This window comes from Nomia melanderi, chromosome 14 (assembly GCF_051020985.1).
Source record: "Nomia melanderi isolate GNS246 chromosome 14, iyNomMela1, whole genome shotgun sequence".
In the NCBI taxonomy this organism is placed as follows: domain Eukaryota; kingdom Metazoa; phylum Arthropoda; class Insecta; order Hymenoptera; family Halictidae; genus Nomia; species Nomia melanderi.
In genome coordinates, this window is record NC_135012.1 from 2,255,458 (window position 1) to 2,278,689 (window position 23,232).

Genomic DNA, 23,232 nt, shown 5'->3' on the forward strand with positions numbered 1-23,232 from the left:
CCGCGATCCACGGATAACATTTGCCGATATGAAAAATGTTATCTGTCGTCGCGCGATCGATCGTGCCCGACCGCGGGCCCCTCGGCGAAACCGGCGACACGCGGATACATTTTAAATTCGATAATTCGATAGGTGGGGATTCAGCGGGCGTCCAGAGACGGGAAACGTTTATTGTATCGAGTCAATATTTTACTGGCTCTTTTCCGGGGCCGTTCCCCCGGCTTCCCGTAAAAATATCGGTTTTCGATAACAGATAGCGCTCCGACCCGACTACCACACTGTTCCCAGCGCGAATTAAATGGTACACGGCCGCGTGAATTAAAGAAGAAAAAGTAGAACCGACTGTGGAGAGGGGCGAACGACACCGATTCTCGTATCCAGTTTCATTAGCGATCGTTGCCTATTAATTAATTAATGATCGGGATACCTCCGAACAGGGGCGTAACGATCGTTTAATCTTAATCGCGATTCGTTGCGCCGATAACGAAACAGTTTAGTAACTCGGGAACGAATCGCTTTTATTCGTAACTTTCGTTGGAATCGCTCGGAAACACCGTCGTTTTCGTAATCAGCCGGTATTAATTAATTAACTACTGAACAGGATACGAAAAACGAGCGGCCCGTATCGTCTAATCTCGATCGCGATCCTATTACCTCGATACGGAATAGCTTGGCAGCACCGGGAACGAATCTCTTTATCCGTCGACATCTGATTACTGTGGCTCTGACATCCACAGCCGCTTCGTATTAATTAATTAAAGCATAAACAGGATAGCACACGGTGAGGTATGGTCTAATCTCCGGATCCTGTTACGCGATTGTCTCGACTTGAACCGCGCACGGCAACGAAAAAGTCAAGATACCGATCTCACTTGTTCTATTCTCGTTATAATCGCTTCGCTAAAACTGAAAGAAAAGAGTGCGACGCACTTTGCGCCGCCTTGGAATCGCATTAAATCGGTTAATACACCATTCATTCAGTCGATCCAATTAGGTCTCGTAAATCAGAGGTCCGCGCGTGCGCAGGCGTACAGTGATCTGATAATTCTCGAATTCATAATCCCTGCCGAGCGAATTTTCATTCAACGCCGCGCATTTGGAAATCAATTAACCCGGGAGCCGGTCCGCGACAAGATTTATTTCCCAATTTTCGATCGTTCCGCGGAAGCTGATGGCAGCCCTCGGTGCCTTCGTATATTCCCGTGTTCGCCGCGGTGAATAATACACTCGGTGTAAAAGAAAAATCGTTGCAAAGTATCGATTTCGAAGTATAAATTTATTGCGGACCGATCGGTTCGAGGTCGATCGCGATTGTCCGGAATTAATTGATCTAATTTATATTAAAGGAGGGGGAGGAGGGGGTGAACGACCCGTGGTTTATTAAAATTCCACGGTATTTGCAATTTAGATCGATCGAAGCGCGACTGGGAAGACCGGAACTAATTTGCGCGAGGGTTTTATGGACAAATTAGCCGCGTTTTGTCGGCCGTTTATGCGTGTTTAAAATTGATAAGCCTGATGAAGGGTTGTCCCAGGCTAACGAGGCTGATTTGCGATTAACGTTTCACGGATGAATTAAGAGAGCGACGCCGCGGAAAGAACGGGATGGCCGATCTTCGGCGTGGAACGAGCGCAAAGTGGAAACGATGATTAAAACTGGCCATCATTTTTCGTGTATCGTCGTTCACCTTCGATTTTATCGTTGTTATAAACCACGGACGCGATACTTTCGTATTATATATTTACTTTGACCGCGCATCGCGGCGGCCGCTCGATTTTAATCGGTTATTGATTGTCAATTGTTTGTTTTTCTTCCTCGACGGTGCGCGTACCTGCACGCTATCGTTCCCGGATTAATATGCTAGAACGTGGATTATCAAAGAGACGGGTCGGACCGATGGTTCAATTATTTCGAGGGAAAAGGGGAGAAAGAGACCGTGGAAAAAGAAAAAAACGGGGGAAAAATCAACTGCAACGCGTTGCACCGGCGGCGCATGTATTTACACTTCGCCCGCTTATGCACCAGCTAATCCATCTTCTCGTTCATTTTCTATCTCGTTACGGACTTTTATTTAACGAGCACCGGCCCATACCACGTTTCATCGTCCGCTCTCCTCCCCGCGCGGTTGTCCGCTGTTCCCGCGGGACGGTCTGTTGTATGAAACGTGTAATTCGAGTGGAGCACGGCGGATTCATTGCATCGCGTTACCGTTGGTATTAACGGTTCGCTGTTTGTTCTGAAACATTGTTGATTCCGTATTCGAACTGAGGAATATTTGAACAATAAATTTTTCTTTTGTAACTTCTGACTTTCGAATTAAATGTTTGAGATTCTATATTACATTTTTGAGACGTTTCAAGGAGATGATTTTAGTTTCTGGGTACTTATTCTTCGAGTTTAATTAAATGAAAATAATTATTCTTGATGAAGGATAGAAATCATGGGAGCAGCTGGTATTAATGATACGCTGTTTGTTCTACAAAATTGTTGATTTCGTGTTTCTTCTTTAACTACTGACTTCCGAATTAAATATTTCAGATTGTATGTTACATTTTTGAGACATTTAAACGAGACTTCAGTTTCTAGGTACTTATTCTTCGAGTTTAACTGAATGGGGACGTAATGAAAATAATTATTCTTGAAGAAGGATAGCAGGTATTAAAGTGAAGTGTCCGCGCGATATCTTCAAAGAGGTTAAGCCACTTTCCACCATGCAAATCGGAAAATTCAATTAACCGGCGCTGTACTACATTCGAAATCCCCCGAAAAAAAAACTAATTTCCTCTGTGCTTAATCAGAGACCGTGGAACGGTCGAGTTAATACGGAATTCTTTCCTCTCCGGCCGATCTACGTCCCCGGGAACAAATGCAAATCCGTTCGTCGCATTAAGCTTGTTCAACGTTAAGTAGGGAGACGTTGAAACACGACGTTGGTAACGCTGTCCCTTTGTTCTGGTAAAATTGCATTTCTGACGGCTCGTATCCTCGGCTCGTGTCAAGGCCTCAATTAACCACGTTCCTCTATTGGAAACCGGGTCAGTTTGCAGAAGGGTTTTATTTGCCCCTCGAATCAATAACACGGATGCGCTATTAATCTTCTCGCTCCTCTGACACATTTTGATCGCGAAACAACCCTCGAACAAGAACTGTATCAACGAAATTTCATTTCGAAGAGTCGGCTCGCTACTGCATTGAGAATCTATTCCATTTGATTTTATTGTATTATCATATTCATTATTTTCGCGTGTTTCGTATTATTATACCTTCAAAGAAATTGCTGAACGTAAGACGAAAATCTCTCTGACACATTTTGATCGCGAAACAACCCTCGAACAAGAACTGAATCAACGAAATTTAATTTCGCAGAGTTGGCTCGCTGCTGCATCTAGAATCTTATTGTATTATCATATTCATTATTTTCATGTGTCTTATAATATTATAGCTTCAAAGAAATTGCTGAACGTAAGACGAAAATCTCTTTGACATATTTTAATCACGAAACAACCCTCGAACAAGAACTAAGTCAACGAAATTTCATTTCTGCGAAGAGTTGGCTCGCTGCTGCATCGAGAATCTATGCCATTCAATTTTAATATATTATTATATTCATTATTTCCACGTGTGTCGTATTATTACAGCTTCAAAGAAATTGCTGAACGTAACGGACGAAAATTGCACTCATAAATTCCCCGGCCATGCTACTTTGTGTCAAACACGTAGTTGAACAGCGTTAAGTATCTCAACAGCTGAACCGGTAGGCCCATAAAAATTGACCACAAATTTAAAATCCTCGTTGAAACTACATGCAAAGTAATAAGCCGTGATTTATCGTAGCGCTCGGCTCATGGGTTTCAATTAAAACTCGTTTCGCGCCCGAGCCGCGTTTTAATTCCCAGCGCATTCGACTTTCAGCGATTCCTTACGATCGTGTCAAGTTTCAAACGCATTCTTCGCGAATCGTGTCGCTTGGAACGCTCTGCATCGTTAAAAAACGAACACGACTTATGTAACTATGTTGGCAGCTTGGAAAGGTCTCACTTATCTCACGAATAACGCCCGGGAATTCCGTGCCGTCTGCGTTGAGGCGACCTGTACGCGCCGGCAATCTCGCTCGAAGCTCGGGAACGTCAAGGAAAAATTTTTAATTCACCGTATGTCCCTTCCGCCGACTTTCCAGCGATAAAGTACGTCTTCGCGACGCTGCGAGGATTCATTCCGTCCTTATTACTCGCCGCGCGGGGAGAAAAAAGAGGAGAGCGGCAAGGAAAGTGGGCGGGAGAGAAAAATTACGTTTCTAAATAAGACGAAAGAACGAAAGGAATGTGGAAAAGAAAAGAGAGAAGAGAAACAGAAGGAAGAAGAGGAGAGAAAAGGGGCAAAAAACAGAAACTGCTTCCATAAACGTTCCACTCGCGGAATTAAAAACACGGGACGAGAAGAACGGCGGACGGGGGACGCGACGCGGAAAGTAATTTCAAAGTAGAAAAAGGGCGGCGTGGGCGTGGGCCGTGCGGGGAACGGGCGAATGAAATACGAGCGCGCGCGCGCGTGGAGGGCGCAGAGGGGAAAATGAAAAAGTCGAATCAGATAGAGAAACAAATTTCCTTCCAGCTCGTAACAATAGAAAGTCAATTCCGCCTTTATTCCTTCGGCCAACTTTTGCCAACGCGCCAGAAGTTTTCGTTTCGCCGCGTTAACGCGTTCGCCGCCCTCCGCCCCACTCCGCCCGGCCCCGCCGTCATCGCGATTTTATTCGCAGCTTATTTTATCTGCGTTTATTACCGTCGTTTCGCGAACAGTTTCCATTACTCTTCGTTCGAGGGATCCGCGAAATGAAAATGCTGAACGGTGCCCGGGCTGGATGGAAGTTTATAGGGAACCTGTATAGGGTGATTCAAGGGGAAGTATATTGGAACTCGTAACAATTACGGGTGGTTCTTTGAAAATTGATCGAATGACTTTGATTATTCTGCAGTTGGAGTGGTAGTACAGAAATTGTATCAATATTATTCAATCATTGATTCGTCTGTCTACCTATTTTCATTTTTTCTAGTAACCTTATTAACCCTTTGCACTCGAGGGGCGCCTTACAGTCGCCACCTGATTCGACGCAGCAAACTTATAAAATTTTCAATTCAATATTAAACCTTGTGTAATGTACGAACACATAAAACGTCGAAGTAAAATAGTTCTGTCTCTTAATTTATAGAAGATAGTCAATCGTGTTAGTTGCGAAAAATATTGTTAATATTAGTTAGACAGTAATGAATATTTTTTATGAAGAATATTGTCGAGTGCAAAGGGTTAATTATATTAACAGTATATTAACCTTTAACCTGAATATATAATATTATATCAACCTACAACCAGCTTTTCTTATTCTGTTTTATTGCGGGAGAATAAATAATATTCTCTAGTTAATCCAGGTAGATTATCAAGATACCTTTTCATGTACGTTGCGGGGAACTTGGCACTCATGACATCATAGCGGACACAGTCGCTCAGAGAGATCCAATTGCGAGTCCGGAAATGGCTCTCCCCACTCTTTGTCTCCCCACTCTTTGAGCGCCTCAGCCAATCATATACCAAAGCCGAGCATCCTCGTGGAAAAGGCGTGCACCTTCGGATCTGACCACTCAGGCGCGAGTGCCAGGTTAGCTGCAACAGACGGTACCACTGTTCTTGAATCGTCCTGTAGATCGTTGGAAACATTCGTTAAAACAATAAATCCTGCATCAATGCGATCGAACGGTTATTTGGCCGAGTGTTTGCTTATTCTCGGCGAACCACTATGGTATTCCGCGATTAAAACAGAGTCGGTGTTTACCGGACGTATCGTTCCGTCGATACATTTACTTATCTCCGTGCCGGGGCTCGTATTTCGCAGCGGAACGGTGATTTTTTCCAGCGAGTTTGCATCGCGCTCGAGCGGGGGGCAGCGTAGCGCGGCTCAAAGGGAGTCCCCTTTTTTGAAATTATAATGAAGCGAGCCCGATCGATCCCGTCTACGTTTAATCGCGCATAAATTGAGCAATCCTCTTTAATTACGGCCCTCCGGAGTCCTTCTTCCGCGGGACTACGGCAGGGATTTGCATATTCCGGGGCGCTTTTGTGGGCCAACAGCCCGAAATCGCGTTTCCTGGTCCATCGGAACTCCCCGGGACACCCTCTCGATGCAAATTGTCTTTTTATGTCGCCGTCGGATCAGGAAGACGGAATAATTTGTAATTAATTAGCCCATCGCGGCCGTTCTGTCGTTCCCGACGAAACAATCCGGCTGACCCGGACGTTTTCGCGGGCCGATTAAAACGGGCCAGCTATTCGCGTTTGATCCTAATAAAGATCGTTTTACCGGGCCGCGTAAAAAAGGGGATCCGGGGCATAAAGTAAACAGTAAAATTGAAAATTTCCGTAAAAATTACCGCGCAACGTCGCGAGGCCGATGCAAATGCGGTTACCTTAAGCGCGATCCTTCGAGTTTTTAACGCGCGCTCTCTCTCTCTCTCTCTCTTCGCGAAAAGAACCAGGGAATTTTTATGAAACTCCTTCGCAACGGTGATTCTACACGCTTTTGCGCGGTCGAACGCGTTTAAGGACTATGAAACGGCATTTCGCTCGCGGAACTCCGTTTCTTCGTCCGGTTCTCGATCGACGTCGAGATACTCGAGAGTCCCTCCGGTGGATAATTCGGATGAAAATTGGAATCGGAGGTGCATTAGCGGCATTGTCCCGTTGCAGAAGGTCTAAGTAACGGAGGCGGAGGTATTAGCATACAGGGATTTGCATATTTCCGAACCGAAGCCTGCTCTGTTCGGGCAACAGCCGAAAATCAAGGTGGTTTTTATTTCGTTACTCTGCATTTTGCCCGATTAAAGCGCATCCACTTTAAGGCCCCTCGGTGCTCGTGCACGCGGAACGATCGGCTCTCCTTTTTTTTCTTAATGCGCCCCTGTGTCAGCACCGGAATTACCTTGTTCGACAACGAAATCATTAAGGACCGTCAAATTTTCTGTACCGTTTCTCAAGCTCGTAAACGACGGCGGACACAGTGCCTTTTATCATTCCGGCACGGAATCGTCGCGCGAAACACTTTGTCGCATCCGTTTTAAATATTGCATGACTACGGGGGGAGATAAGGACGTTTATTAACACTAAACGTACCGCGGCCAGTCCAATGACCGGTTTTAAAATGTGATTTAACGGTCAGCGTTTTCTTTTATCTGCCTAACGTTACGTCAATTCTTCCGTTGATCGGTTAATCAGTATTTTAATTTTTGTTTTCACTTTTGTTTATGTTTGTATTGAGGAAGATTTATCGTTTCACTTGTTTACTTTCATTTTGTAAACAATTATTTGACTGGTTACGGTAGGAATAGAGGAATGCAGTAGGAATGCAGTGTCGGTACGTTTAGAATGAAAAAAGAAGGAAGGTTTCAGGGAGCAGTTGCAGATGTAGCTAATAAAAGGGCACAGTTTGAAACCGAAGGGGCGTGAACATTTTACGAAACTGAAATTGATTTTATTCGTTCGGAATTCATGCGGGTTTCGCAGCGACGAGCGACGAGCGTCGTGAGATTAATGCGGCTGATTTGAATTCGTATTAATTCATTGACAACCCGACGTAATAGAATATCATTCATGCGAGCTATTAATGTCAAGGAAAATGTGATTGATTTCTGAATGTTAATTGAGTCGCCGGGCAGATTGAATCTTGCATTAATTGATGATTGGCATGTGCGTTGGGAACAGTGTGCCTTCGGGGAGTTTCATTTGATAATGACCATTGAACTTTGGAGTAGAGAAGAATGTTCATACTCAAATTTTTAAATATACGAATGTTCAAACTTTCACAGTTTAAAGCGTTCGAACTTCCAAACCTTGAAATCTTCAAGCTTCAAATTTTCAAACCTTAAAATTTTCAAACATTGAAATTTTAAAACATTCGAACATTCAAACCTTAAAATGATCAAATTTTCGAACATTCAAATCTTAAAACGACCAAACATTCAAATCTCAAAACGTTCAAACTTCCAAACCTCAAAATGTTCAAACTTTCAAATCCCAAAGCGTTCAAACATTCAAATCTTAAAACATTCAACCATTCATACCTTAAACCGTTCAAACTTCCAAAAAGAAACTGTAACAAGGACACAGTACCCAAGACGCGAAGCTTTCACGGAAGTGCCCTCCGTTTTAATTTTCGAACCCCATCCGTATCCCCGGTGAAAGCAACGCTCACCCCCCGTTGATCTCATCGTGTTCCCCGTCCAGAGAAAATAAATCTCAGTTCGACCAGGAATTTTTCGATCTTTGGAGCAATTCGAGGGTTCCCCGGTTACCGTAAAATTAAGCCGGCCGGCCGGCGCGACGGTTCGCCGAAGAAAAATCGGTGAAAAGCCATCGTCGGCACAATAACTCAGCCACCGTTGCTTTCCAGCGTTTATTGCCGGTGTCTCTGGGTCACTGGGTGCCACGCATTTTCACGTGACCACGCTACCACCGCTGCTCACGGTGGTTGCAATAAATTTCCCGAATTTACGGGCGACCAAGGTCAGCCATAAACCGGCCACTCGGTAGCAAAACGGTAAAATTCGGTGGGCAATGTTCGTCGAGTGAATGTCCCACTGAAAAGCCTGAGATACTCCATTTTCATCGATGTTGATGGTACCTGACGACCGAGTTACGGACTTTACTCAACCTATCAATTTTTATCGCTTCAAACCTATAATAAAATCAATCTTTACACCTCCTATCAATACTTTCGCTAAATTCAATACGTTGAATATTTATTTGAAAAAATAAACAATACAGTTTGAAAAGCTGAGTGTATATTTATTAAATTTATTGTCCTCGGGAAAAACTGACCACGAAACAGAGGACTACCAATGGATACCTTGCAGTCATTAACCCTTTGCGGTCCAAAGTGCTCTTGGTTTCTCACTTTGAGGTTCACGTCGACGTTAGTTCATTCAATTACAGCTTAATATGACGCTGTATTTATTTATTCAAGAATATTTGGGAGTCATTGAAATGTTACCTTTAAATGGTACAGTTGTGATACTACAAATAAATATAGAAAAAATTGTTAAAACAGGTAGAGATTGCAATAAAATAAAATGTCAAGTCTAACTCGACATAGGACTGCTAAGGGTTAAAAATATACTTCATGCTCATTCTCAACACAATATTACACACAAAAAAGAACAGAACTCCATTAGCAATATTTAAATATCAATCACATTAAAATATAATAACAAAATCGTACAATTAGACAAGTAACGCGTTACCTGCAACAAGAAATCTCTGAAAAACCTCGGAAAACCTCGGCAACGACGGGAATCGAGGTTCAGGTTCAGCGTGGCCATAAACACGAAATAACCGGGCGCACTGTCACAAAGTAACAAGCAGCACAAAGCGATCGAGCCGGGATAAAAATGATCCCATCGCGCGTTCGACACGGGGCCGTAGTTCCCACGTTGTCGATCGCAAATTCTCGCTTTCTCGGGGCCCAGATGCCGGCACTTTATAAAGTTCCCGGACGGCGTTGTAATGTCCACTCCCGGGCCGATCCTGCGGCGCAGTTACCCGATCCTCCCGTGCCTCCCGTTCGTTTATTTTCTTTTTTCACCGGCGTTTTTTTTTTACCTTTCTTCACGGTCAGCATCGTTGCGGGTCGTCGCCGGAACGGTCCGCCGGCGGAGAGCGAGCGGTTTAATTCGCCGGTTAACGAACGGCACGAATTAGCGGGGCCGGTCGGGCGAGAGGAATTTTATGGAAAAATCGAGACCGTGGATTCGCCGGGAGCAGGAGGAGGAGGGCCATAATTAAGCGTTCGCTGGCCGCGGGAACGCGCGGCGGCGTATCGTGTAATTTTGTTACGAATAAGCGTTATTTCGGGAGAAAGTCGTAATGAACGCACGTCGATTACAAAGTGCCAGCTTAATGCGACCGCCGGCCGGCCACCGGTTGGTTAATACGACCGCCTGCTTTTTGTACGTTTCAATTTTGGGATACGATCCCCGGGCACAGGAAGCGCTGACAACCGCAAGGAATCTCGTTAACCCTTCTGACGGACACTCCTCCTTTTTTCTTCTACCCTCTCCTTCTCTCTCTCTCTCTTGTTCCTTCTTCCTATTCCTTTCTCTTTCTCCATTTCTTTTCCTATCTCTCTCCTTCTCTTTCAACGTCTCTCTCTTTTCCTTATCTTCTTTTTTCTTCTTTCTCTGAATTTCTTCTCCTGCTTCTCTCTTTCTCTCTTGACTTCTGTTTTCCTTATCTTCTTCTCTTTCTTCATGTCTCTTCCTGCCTCTATTCTTCTCTTCTAACGTCTCTTTCTCTTTTCCTTATCTTCTCTTTGTTTTTTCTCTTAGTTTCTTTTCCTGCCTCTCTCTTTCCCTCTTAACTTCTCTTTCTTCTTTCCTTATCTTCTTCTCCCTTCGTGTCTCTTCCTGTCTCTCTCTCTTTTCCTTATCTTCTCTTTCTTCATTTCTCTTCCTGTCTCTTTCTCTCTCTTTTCCTTATCTCCTTCCTCCTTCTTCTTTCTTTTTCCCTCTTTCGATGTCTCGTTCCCTTACTCTCAATTTCTTCCATCTCTCTCTCTTTCGGTTTCTTGTCCTATCTCCGTCTCTCTCTCTTTTCCTTATCTTCTTCTTTCTCCATGTATCTTCCTGTCTTTCTCTCTTTTCCTTATCTCCTTCCTCTTTCTCCTTTCCTTTTCCCTCTTTCGATTTCTCGTTCCCTTACTCTCAATTTCTTCCATCTCTCTCTCTTTCGGTTTCTTGTCCTATCTCCGTCTCTCTTCCTCTCGATTCCTCGTCGGTCTTCTCTTTTTCTCCTTCAACGTCATCTTCCTCGGTCCTCCCCGCGACCGAACGAGATCTTATATGTCCGTACACACGCAAATTTCCGAGCGTCACGGCGCAGCTCCTCTCTTTGCATTCCCTCGGCCGATCGTTGCCCGTGTATTCCCGGTTTTATGACTATATTAAACGGGCTCCTCCGCCCCGCGCCGTGCCTTCCTGGAATTATTTCGCGAAAACTGTTACTTCCCCGATCCGGATGGATTGATTATAGATCGATTGATTACAGCCCCGCCGATTGAAATTACGGTGAATGTATCACGGGCGTTATCGAGGACGATAAAACATTGTTGGCGGTTCGCGTTAACCCCCGGCCGGACACTGACAGGATAATATGTGGTATAGTTCGATTTTACGGGATCCGGAGATGTCTGGTTGTAGGTACAAGTAATTTTCTTCGGTAGCATTTTTACGGGATCTCGTGTTATCTTCTTTGGGAACGCAATGGTTTATTGGGAGGCGTAATCTCGCCGTAGCCGGTTAATGGAAAATTTATATTTTCTTCGGGAACTAAGTACCGAGTGTTAGGTTGAAAAACAATCTACCGCTGATGAAAGTTGCTCCTCCAAGTCCCTGACAATTAAGTGAAATGCTTTTTATCTGTATTACCAGCGAGATAATAATTATTATTCTTCTTTATTACAGGATACTATAATGGACTGCGGGGATGATGTAAGCGGGCTCGAAGACCTCGTCGAACTGGCCACCGACGTCGCAGACTCGTCTCCGACGATCCGAGGTAATTAGACGTCCCTTTTCACCCCTTTAGCGTGAATTTTCAAGGATCATTACGGAGTCCATGTTTAAATCGAGGAACTTTCTCGGATCATTCTGGAACCGTGTTCAACTAGAAAATATAAAAACAATATTACACATCCTATAAACCAAATTAACACTAGAACTACCGAGCATGTAATACGATCAGCATGTAATCCGTATGAAAATTGTAACAATAGATTATTGTCAGTTGTTTTAGACATTCATTATAGTATTCAAATGAAACTATTTATTTTCAAGATCATTTCAATTATTGAAAGCTTTTAAGATATTAATAATTGCGAAACAAAAAGATCAAAACCAGTCATTTTGACTGGTACGGTAGTTAAAAGGATAAAACCTACAAAAGATACTTTTAACAATAGATCTACCACTTCCGTCCTAATACCATCTGTTTAAATAAAATGTAACATCCTTCGTTCGTATTATTACGTCCTAGCATAATTCCACTTTTGATTAACACATCGCGTACCGTCTAATTTTCAGAAAACTGAATTGTGATGGCAATTTTCACTGAGGTCAACTTATATCACTATACACAGAAAAACTCAGATATTATATTGTTGTGTAATATATTTTAAATAGATAATCAATTCGAATTAACCCTTTGCACTCGGAAGTTTTTAACTAGAAACATTCGACACTTTCCGCTGAGATATAGACGACATTATTTGAAACGAACTAATGATAAAATATACCTAAATTAAAAAACAAAGCTATTTTATATAAATGTTTCACATATTGATGCATTATACAAAACTTAATATTATATATAACACTTTGTAATTTTGTTATATCAAATCAAATGGTGACAGAGTCACCTCTCGAGTGCACAGGGTTAAATTTCATATTTTTTCAATACTGTGGTAATTAGGAAAGTTGCACAGCTAAGTGTCTTTCTATAAAAACGGGATATCTCGTTACCGGTCCGCAATGTGTTAATATTACTCGCGACATCCATCAATGCAACAATACCCCTGCTCGAGCTGATAATGCAAAAGTTTCCGTCCACGGAGGACAATCCTTGCATAAATATCTTTATCGCGGGAACACACCCCGGGGACTTCGCGGTAATTATCCGGCAAGTAGTCGGGGACGACGGTTCTCTCTCCGTCGACGATGATTCCGCCTTGCAATTGCGCTTCCTCGAATCTCGCGAGTTTCCCATTCTTTCCACGACCGGCGACCGTTATCTTCGGGGCTGCTCGTAAAGTTAGCCGCGAACTCGCGCCCCCCGTATCCTATTCCCGCCGCTAACTACCCTCTTGTTTCGCCATCCGTTCGCCGACCCCGCGGTGGCTTGTACACGTTTTATTTACCCGTTAATTAGATCGTCAGCGGCCGACATTAAGGGAGCATTCCGCGTGTAACGAGACAGAATAATTCGGGTGCCACCGTTCGCTCCAGAATTGTTCACGCTTTGGCTACCGGAAGCCCATTAATAGATTCCCGTGACTCGTTAAAAAAGAAGTCTACTCGTTACTTTCTACCTTTAACCCTTTGAACTCCGTAGGCTCCATTGCATCAGTTATAATATTAAATATATCAATGAATCTTAATGAAAGTACCATAAAATTTTTCCATTTTCCGCACATCCAAATTTTGTAACAAGGAAAATTATAATATTAAATATTTCAATGAATCTTAATGAAACTACCCTAAAATTATTCGATTTTCCACACATCCAAATTTTGTAACAAGGAAAATAAACGATTGAAGAAATGTTATAATCTAATTTTCGCTAGGAATACTATAAAAATTAGTAACAGTTGTTGATAGATTACGAAACAACCTGGAGTGCTAAGGGTTAATATGGGATCTTATTAATTTATTTCAATTCGAATGGAAACAATGTTGACGCTTCACTCGGAGCTCGTTAATTTCATTTCAATTAGCTGTTCTAGGTTCATGGAATGATCCGTGTAAAAATTCCTTGGTGTTATTTGAGATTTATTATTTCGAGATTGCAATTTCCACTGCGATACAAGATATAATCCTGAAATCTGTAGACTTTAAGCACTTTAATCAACCCTCGAAGCTAAAATGATTAAGCGAATGAAACGTTTCGCCCGTTGAAGGGGGAGCACTGACGATTAGCAGAACCTCGAATATTTTCCCCTAATATCTCCGGGAAGGGATAATTATTTACGACCGCAGGAAAACTCTTTGTCGCAGACGTTTGGCTTTTCTCTACGCGTTTCCCGTTCGCAGTCAAGAAAACCACCCTTGCCAGGTAACGCGCTGTAAACTGTTCCCGTCGTTAAAACGCTTCGTGTCCGGAATCGCTTGATTATTTCCGGGGAATAAGACGGGAAACCGGAACAGCGTCTGTCGTCTTTGAAGGGAAACACGGTGTTTACGGAATCGCGTCGTTTCTACGAGGGCGGGGAGCGATCCACGACGATAATCCTGATTGCGATCGTCGAATGAGGGTAATAGAGGCTTTACGAGATGATGAACCGAGCGAAGGGTGATTGTTTGAACGGCCTGGGGGCTCTACGGATTTTCTTGGCGCCTGAGAATGCTCTAGTTACCGTCGTCTCTGGATCGAAGGGAAATTGTGATCTCTAATCGAGATTTTTCCTCTGTGACGGACAGGAAATTACTTATTCTTTTATGTACGGAAGACAGGCAGACAAACGATAGAAAGTTTCATTAACTTCGAACTTTCTTCTAATATTATCTTTCGCGCTTCGACACGAACGCAGAGAGGAAAATTCTATTAAATTCTCCGGCAGGAAAAAACGCAAGCTTGTACGAAAGCTCCGTGGTTTAATTATAAATTTTACTGCCCGCCGGTTCGATCGGTTACAACCTGGATTAATAAAAGGAGCCTATAACTCACAATTAATGTTCCGGCTATAATTCGCCTCGCGAGCTTTTACAGCCCGCTTCGGTTTACTAAAATAGTGCCCTGGAAATGAGTTTTAAAAATACACAAGACGATCGAGAGACTGTTCCGCAAAGACGCGGGACACGGCGCGATGAGTAATGCGTTCTCATTACGTGGATTAAATTAATAAGAAAGCCGACCAGCTTCGTCATGTCTTAATAAGATGTCCCGGGCCCAGCGTTCGGCCGTCTTTAATTAAATTACACGAAAAATTGATCAATCAATTAATATTTCATACGAGCGTATCCACCGTTCTATAATTGCCCGTTTAATTTATCCTCGATTAGCATCTCGCCGTTGCAAAAATCCTTTTCCCTCGCAAGTTGCCGCGACAGTTTCTCATAGCGTATCGCTAGCGCCGCGAGCCTCGCCAAAAGAAACCGATCGGGAAGATCGTCGATCCGCCGGCGATCGGCAAACCGGTCACCCCAGCCAAAAAATAAACCAGGATCGTCTCGAATGGTAATCGAAAGACTGAAAGTAATCGCAGCTCGAACCAATTAACGACACTTATAGAAACGACGCCGGGCAGCGTCGATCCGAGGGAGGGCTGAAACGGATAATCGATCGGGGAGGATCGATCCACGGCCGCAATTAAACGCGATTCCGACCGGCCGGGAATTTAAAAAAGATCACCACGGGGTTACTCGCGTCGTGCGCCTATATCTGTGTAACAGACGTTACGTACGTGATCGCGAAGTTCGGCGGAGAGATCGACGGTGCCCTTTCGATCATGTCGGATCGCGTGACCGAAAATTTGCCGTCGCCCGGGGTGGGAATTCACGATATCTGGACGGGGAAAGAGAGAAACAGGGCCGGCCTCTGCAGAAGGACCGGATAATTAGGAGCGATTACGGTGCACGTTTAACCGGGCACCGCGTAAGGGGGACGCGAGCTCGTTGATTATAAAGTGGTAAAACCGAGAGGGTATACTTTGTCGCCGGAGTCATCGGCCCGATCCCGAGGGACGTAATTACATGGATCCCGGACGATCTCGCCTGACAGCCGGGACACACTTGCGCCCGGAATCCCGCCTCGACCGAGAAATAACTTCGTTCCCTTTCTTCCCTTCGTTTTTTCGCGTTTTTTCATTCTCGCCCCTGCGTCTCGTTACTCTTTTACTCGTCGCGCGTATCTTCTTTCGGGGCTGCCCCCCCCCCCCCAACAGCGCGAGGAGCATTGACTCCCGGCGACCGGCCAGGGAACACGGAAGCTGTTCATCTTCGGTAATTCGTGTACGCCGGGCTAATTATTAACAAAATGTCCAGGCGAAATGAGATGTATCTGTCATGTACCGCGGCGCGATGGGATCTCTCGGAGGTCGAGCACGGCTGATTGAAGTTCGCTCGAGTACTTTGGGTTGAGTCAGGATCGACGGGAGGTTAGTTTGGAAATTTCGGATTGAGGTTGAAATCATCAGATTCTTTTAATACCGTCGCGAACAGTGAAAATTTTAATGAGCTATGAAAGTAGAAGCAATGCAAATTCGGTTCTGCGAGAGTTAAAGTGGGTGAGAGTGTAAAAAAATGAAGGCTATGTAGAATTAAATGTGTAATCATGTGGCTTATCAATTTGAGTGTTTAGCATCCAAGTCATTTGGCATCGCAATGAAGATGAATGCTATAGCATAAATTAACCCTTCGCACTCGGAAGTATTTCGTTGGCAATACTTAACATTTTCTTACTACTGACGATGGTTTTTTTTTAAATGAATTCAAAGAGAAGTCACAGGTAAATTGAGAAACAAAGCTTGTTTATCCCAATATTTCGCGCATCGATGCATTATACATAGTTCAATATTAAATATTAAATTTTCTAATTTCACTGCGTCAAATCAAATGGCGATTGAGAGTCATCTCTCGAGTGCAAAGGGTTAAAACTCACTAAAATTCAAACTGGGATCACTAGGAAGTGCCAAAAGTATAAAAAGTGAAGATTGAAACTATGTTATCAGACTCTCCTAAAGATCCTGTTTCTTTCGATCGTAAAGCAACATTCATATAATAGATCAATACGCTTCCAACGAAATTTTCAACAAAATTCTATTCCACGGAAGTCTCGTTACAATTAAACGAAGTTACTTCAGTCTGAATCTCGAAGCAGACGTTCGACGACAGAACATTGATATTTCAGTGTCCTAACAATACCATCCCCCAGTATCGCGAAGGAATCTCATAGGGGAAGAAACATCCCCGTAAAGCATTTTCCCCGGCATTCCGTGGGACGCAGAGCTGACGCGGGAGCTGCTTACGCGTCTCGCGACGGGTATTCGGGCGCGGATCGATCGGCAGATTACATAAAAGTCGTCCAGAATAAATCTTCCGGGTAACGCGCGTCTTCTCGGATCGATCGAGATTTTTTGGGGCACGGGCGCGGCTGGTTCTCGTCCGGGGATGAAATTTACCGAGCATAAATCCGGTCGGCGACGATTCTCCTCTTTCGGTTATCCAGCGGACAGCGGCGCGATACCGTTCGAGGGCAATTTTCGTCGGAAGATTGAAATTCCCGCGGTTGTTACGGCGAACGGTGTACCGTCGGCGGCCATTAGCATATAAAATTCATATTTCAAGAAAGGGGCCAGCCGATCCGGACACGACTGTAAGCGGAAAGTCATTTTCCCCGCATTCGCGAGCGGGCCGCGTGATTAATGGTAACGACCCACAAAACTTTAATGAATCGGACTCCGAGGATCGAGAGAGTCTCGTTATCGGTTCTCTCGGCGACGTTTCGATTTTATTCGCGATCGCCGGGCCACCGTAACGACCTGCTGATCGAGTTAAACGTTTATTTATTAGGTTTGTTAATCAGCGGGCCGATGCGGTCGCCAAAAATTTCTTCATCCGTTCGCCGGGAGCCTCGACGACGGCCCGTGGGTTCTTAATTAAATTTGCGGACTGGATGTAAGGGGCATTTAGTTAAATTTGTTGTTGCCAATATCTGCCGTTCTCAATCTCCTCTCGAGTGGTTCTTAATTTAATCCGGAACAGTTGTTATCGGAACGGGAGACGGACGGACGGGTATGTTTAAATTATTGTTGGAAACGAATCCGGTCGGCCGGCTTTAACGGACGGAAAGTGTACCGAGGCAAAAACTACGTTCAACGGTAACTGAATAGGAACCGAGAGAGGGAATCCTTGGCGCAGGGAAGTTTAACTTAATCTTTGACAGCGCCGAGTTGATAGAACTCCTACAATTCTCCCCCTCCCCCGGCCGCCCTCCTTCCTTTATCGAGGCAAGAAACTGAAATGAAACTTTTGCTTCCGATGGGAACTGTTAAGAGGGGATCGCCTTACATTCCGGCGAGGATAATAAATCGACCTACTACGTTTTCGAATTACATCATCCTTCGTTGGGAACATGCTGATATAAAACGTCTTGCAACTCGAAGGAACTTCTTGCTGCTGATTTTTAGTTCAAGATGAAACCGTACCTTAGATTTTCGGAATCTCGTGAATCGATCTTTAGAAACCTTTTGTTTCTTCGATTTTATGTATTCTTGTTATTTAGCATCCTTGCGGTTAACGAAATTTGTATTCAAAGATTGGTAGGAAAATGTAGAAGTAACCAACGTTCGCAACCATTGAAGTTCCCCGGATCGTTTTAATCTGATTTAAAGCGTAGCCACCATGGGAGACGAGAGTCATGGTGCATGGGAAATTAGGTCGTTCCTATTTAGAGGAGCGTGATCGCCGCGATTCCCAGGCGAGACGGCGAAAATAAGGGGCGCGGAAAAGGGGATGGAAAAAGGTTGGAGGAGCGAGGAGGACCCTTCTCGACCCGTAAAAAGAAAAATTTCCTGGGATTTCTGCGCATCCTAAGTTCGGAGCAGGTAAACACGAGAAGCGAAAAGGGGGTCGCACAGGCTGTTCGCGCGAAAGCAATCAAATTTCCCATATTCCCGGGGAAACTCGATTACCCTTGTGTCGGCGCACAAAGGTCTCCCATTTAACTGAACCTTTTCTCGAAACAAACGTATGCACACACGGTGCACGGTTGTTATTTCATTACTGCATCAGCGTAAGTCACATTTTCGTCTGAAGCGTTTAAAGAGAATTTCTGTTATTCAACTTTCCTCTGCGTAACGCAATATCACTATTTTCATATTTAACGTTTAATTCGTTAAGAAATGTTTCAGTTATTTTACTAACTCAATGTTTTAACAGCACAAACTATTTTAAGCTTTCAACGTGTTTTCCTGTGCTATGAAGTTGATACTAATTCTACTGTCATTCAGAGAAACGCGAAAAAATTCAAGATAATACATTGGTAGTAGTAAAATAGTCTTCTACCTCGATTCCTTCGTAATGGACATCAATGTTAACTAAATTCTACTATCATTCAGAGAAACGCGAAGAAATTCAAGATAATACATTGGTAGCAGTAAAATAGTCTTCTACCTCGATTCCTTCGTAATGGACATCAATGTTAACTAAATTCTACTATCATTCAGAGAAACGCGAAGAAATTCAAGATAATACATTGGTAGCAGTAAAATAGTCTTCTACCTCGATTCCTTCGTAATGGGCATCAATATTAATTAAATTCTACTATCATTCAGAGAAATGAGAAGAAATTCAAGATAATACATTGGTAGCAGTAAAATAGTCTTCTACCTCGATTCCTTTGTAATGGACATTAATTAACATTGATTCTTGTTAAATTTTAGAGGACTTCGTACCGGTTCTCGTTCATGTTCGTACGGGAAGGGGTTGAATTACGCGAAACGAAGGTGTGACTTACGCTGATTGACCACCGAGGCAGCTGTTTACGCAGTGGAAACAGAGTTGGTGCGCGAGAGACAACTTGGCAGTCCCGTGAATTGTATATAAATAAGTTTTATTACGAGTAACGGCCCGGCAGAAGGTTGTTAGCGATCGTGCCGGGCTGGTGGACGCGATTCGCGGTGATGGAAGTCGGGCAGAAATAGCTCGGAGCGGGAGCGCTCCTCGCGACCTTATCGTTTCCTTTAATCGTGAGGTCTTTAAATGAAATTTTTAATCGTATTACGAGATCATAAAATTATTATTGTTAATTATCTGCTGGTGGGAAGATCGTAGATACCGATGGTATGCGAAATAAAGTATCCCGTGGGCAATATACAGGCGGGAGAAGGAGGCGCGTAGGAAAGAGGAGGACGGAATGGAGCCGGAGGGAAATATGGCCACGAGATAAAGAACAATGAATGGGACAGGTGTAATACACTGGCGATAAATAAATGTAGCGAGTAACATTGCCGGCTGAAATGTTAAGGTTATTAGAAGTAGTGGATGGCACTGAGTTTAATTGGAAGTTTTATTCGCGAGTCCTACAGGAAGGATCTAATTGAAACGGGTGTACGTACCAACTAATTAGATGTTCTGTAATTTCAACCTATTTGTCTAGAATATTATATCGAACTGTTAAGTACTACACAAGAGTGTACCCATATTTTATTATTTAAGCGACTACATTATTTGTTTGCTAGCTTCTATACATCACAGTTTTATATTAGCATTCAGCGTACTTAGGGTCAGAAAGCGAAAGGAATTGAGTTCGTGCACCTTAGACCTTTTAGTTTCTCCGTCAAGTTAATTTTTGACTCAGCTTCGTTCCCCGAGGGGATGTTCGAAGGTTCAAGGTAGTTTCCGCGACCGTTTCCGGACGGTGGCCGTGGGACGAAGCACTGGGACACCCTTCAAGCCCTTTAAATCGTTGACTAACCTAACTCAATCCCGGCCGGAGCCGTCTCTCTGAGACCATAGAAAGGAGACATTTAAATCTGGGTATCCCTGTGGGAACGTCCGGCGTCCAGGTCCTGGGGGGTTGTCCTCCCGGAGGGGGGAGAGGAAAACAATGAACTCGTTTCGGACTGGTCTCTCGACTCTCCTCTGGTGTCGACGGGATAAAGAAAAAAGGGGCGCCTAATGTATGAGGCCCTCTCAAAAAATGGCCTATCGTGAAAAAATCGTCTGGCCCCGTGAGAGGGACCGGGCTCCGTCGGTTTCCTGGTGGACTTTTTCGAACAGTGATCCTAATCAAGACTCGTTCGTATCCATTGATAGTGAAATTAGATTATCCTTTTTATCCAAGCTTTGAATTATTTATGCGATCGTTCTATAGAAAGAAATATTGAAATGGATCAATGTAACTTTCCGAATTTTCTAACGATACATTCCTTTGTTTAGTTTGTTTCGAAGTTTGCCAGGAAAATTGACATTCGTAGATATCCCAGGTTCATTCGTTATTCAGTCGAGATTCGAGTCATCGGCGGATTTCCTGTTCAATCCCTCGAATCTCTCTTCGCTGAGAAATATCGAAAAGATATTTTAAGCTTATCCGAGTTGTTTGTTCGCGGCGGTCGTATTTCACGGTGAAATGCGACGGTATTCGAAGACGGTACAAGCCCCATTTCCGCGGCCAAATGGAAGACTCAACTTCTCCGAAGACACTTCCTTCATCCCGGCATTTATCAAACGCTGTATCCTTCATCGCCCAGGTAAATACTGTATATCCGCGCAAACGGCATTTCCATAAGCGGACGCAAATTCTGTTTCCCAACTGGTATCCACCGAACACCGGCACCGCCGTTACATAATTCATAACGGGAGCAGTCGTTCGCGGCGTTCAATCCACCCTCTCTTCCCACCAAAAAATAATGGGCTCGGGTTAGCTGAAGCTTCTCCCGAGATTTCCCCCGTCTGTTTCCCCGGTTCCAGTCAATTTCCGTCTAACGTGCTATTCTCATCGTTCGCAATAACTGTCGGAGGAAACACGGGAGACTGACGTACGTTTAATTGATGGGCTTCCACGTCGAGTTCGGATATAAGTTCCGCAGAATGTAATCAGCTGTCTTATGTTTCACTTGCCCGAGCGTTATTAAACTTTCACGGACTCGTTAATGAGAATTTATGAGGTGCGAGTTAATCGAACGGATTCCAAGATGTATTTACCATGCCCATTAAGGTGGTATTTAAGGCTCGAATATTCGGCCGTCTTTCCGCCTGATGAATTATGATCGATCGGGTATCGAGGCACGAGAGGACGTCCCGAATTATGAATATTAACTTTACAGGATGTTACAAGTTATCGATTAATCGGATTTCTTCCTCTGGAGACGGTATCCATCATGTTCCCACGAACAGGTACCGAAGTAGCCCAACTCGACGACCCTCGAGCACTCTCTCAACCCTCTGGAAGACTTAATTTCCTCCCGAAGTCAGCCGTCCCTTCAATCTCCACAGTCGCTACAAATTTCCTCCGATGTTCCCATCGATTCCTGAAACATCGGTCCATAAAGAATCACTTAATTGGACGCCCCGAATATTATCTCCATCGTTCCCAGGAACAGGTAAATTCCGCTCACCCTCTGTGCCCCAGTTCTCACACTTCGAGGGCTGCTCCGTGTCCCGAAGTCTCTCACCGACCCTCCACTTCCACCGGTAGTGAACGCCGAAGCCAAAAATGCTACGTTCCCCGGATTATTGACATTCATCCTGAACCCGCAAAATAAACATCCTCTGAGTACCATAAACGAACATTCTCTGAATAAACAGTAATTATATCTCAGAAACTTTCCTGAATGTAATCAATCCTCATTGACCACTTGAGTGAAGATTTAATACATAATTCATTTACTTTACACTATTTAATTTCAATAATCTAAGACTAAAATTTATACTGTCTTCATAGTAACAGTAGTACAATAAAATTCCATATCATTTAACCCTTTGCACTCCGAACAATTTTTAATATAACCTTTCAGCAACTCCGAAAGAGTTGTAAAAGATTTAAGACCCTGCTTTGCCATTAAAAAAACGCGTATACATTTTAAAGTTATGTTTGACTAAAAATTAAGTAATAAACTTATCTTAAATGTCGTCGCAGTGGCAAACGAGTGCAAAGGGTTAATAAAAAATCATTAATAGGAAGATGTCTAAAACTCTCAGCCTAAGATCGCAGTTGCAAGTGATCCAAGCAAAACGTTAAATCTTCAAAACTTTCCAGACAATTTCTCCACTTTCCCCAGAATTTCGCTGCAGAGAATATCCTCCCCTAAAGCATCATCTTTTCAAATCCCCGTCCGTTTGGCCTGGTTCAACTACCGATCCCCGAAAACATCATCCCATAAAGTGTCGTTTAATTGAACACCCCCTGCGTCGACATTATCCGCGCGTTCCCAGGAATAGGTAAGCCCGTCACGCTGGCCGTACCTGACGCGACCCCTTCGTCCGTGATTCTCACAAGGGTGTGCGTGAACAAGGGGGTCGCGTGTACGTGCACCGTAGCCGGTCCGGGGAGGGGAGAAAGAGAGAGGCTCGTGCGAAATTCGATGATTCGCAGGACGGGATGATGGGGTGGGTAGCCGACAGGTAGTTCCCATGGGAGGCTGGCGGCCAGTGATTCCCACAGGAGTCCGCGAAACCGGGCCACCGAGTCGAAACCGAATTCCGGTCCACGATTCTCCGTTTCGTTTCTCTTTCTTTCTCTCTCATCCTCTGTTCGATTCCCAGTTGATCGAGTCGCGAGCACGGAATTCAGGTTCGCCGGGTTTCCACGCGATCTGGTTCGACCGTCGGCGTAGGGCGGGATGCTCGTCCCAGAAATTCACGGCGCGATTGTGTCACTGTTTGCCCCCGAAAAGTCGCGACTGGTTCCGCACGGATCGTATGTGGAACGAGGAACGTTGGTTCTCGAGATTAACGGCGGCCGGTCCTTTGCGGCGC

General features: G+C 44.1%; 1 protein-coding gene across 1 annotated transcript in view; it reads left to right on the forward strand.

Moving 5' to 3' along the window:
• The window catches only part of LOC116426976 (uncharacterized), a 43,469-nt gene that overhangs the window by 15,141 nt on the left and 5,096 nt on the right, over positions 1-23,232 (forward strand). The window contains exon 2 of the mRNA XM_031976755.2: positions 11,506-11,599. Coding sequence (XP_031832615.2) covers positions 11,506-11,599 — 94 coding nt within the window. The remainder of the gene's footprint in view (positions 1-11,505; positions 11,600-23,232) is intronic.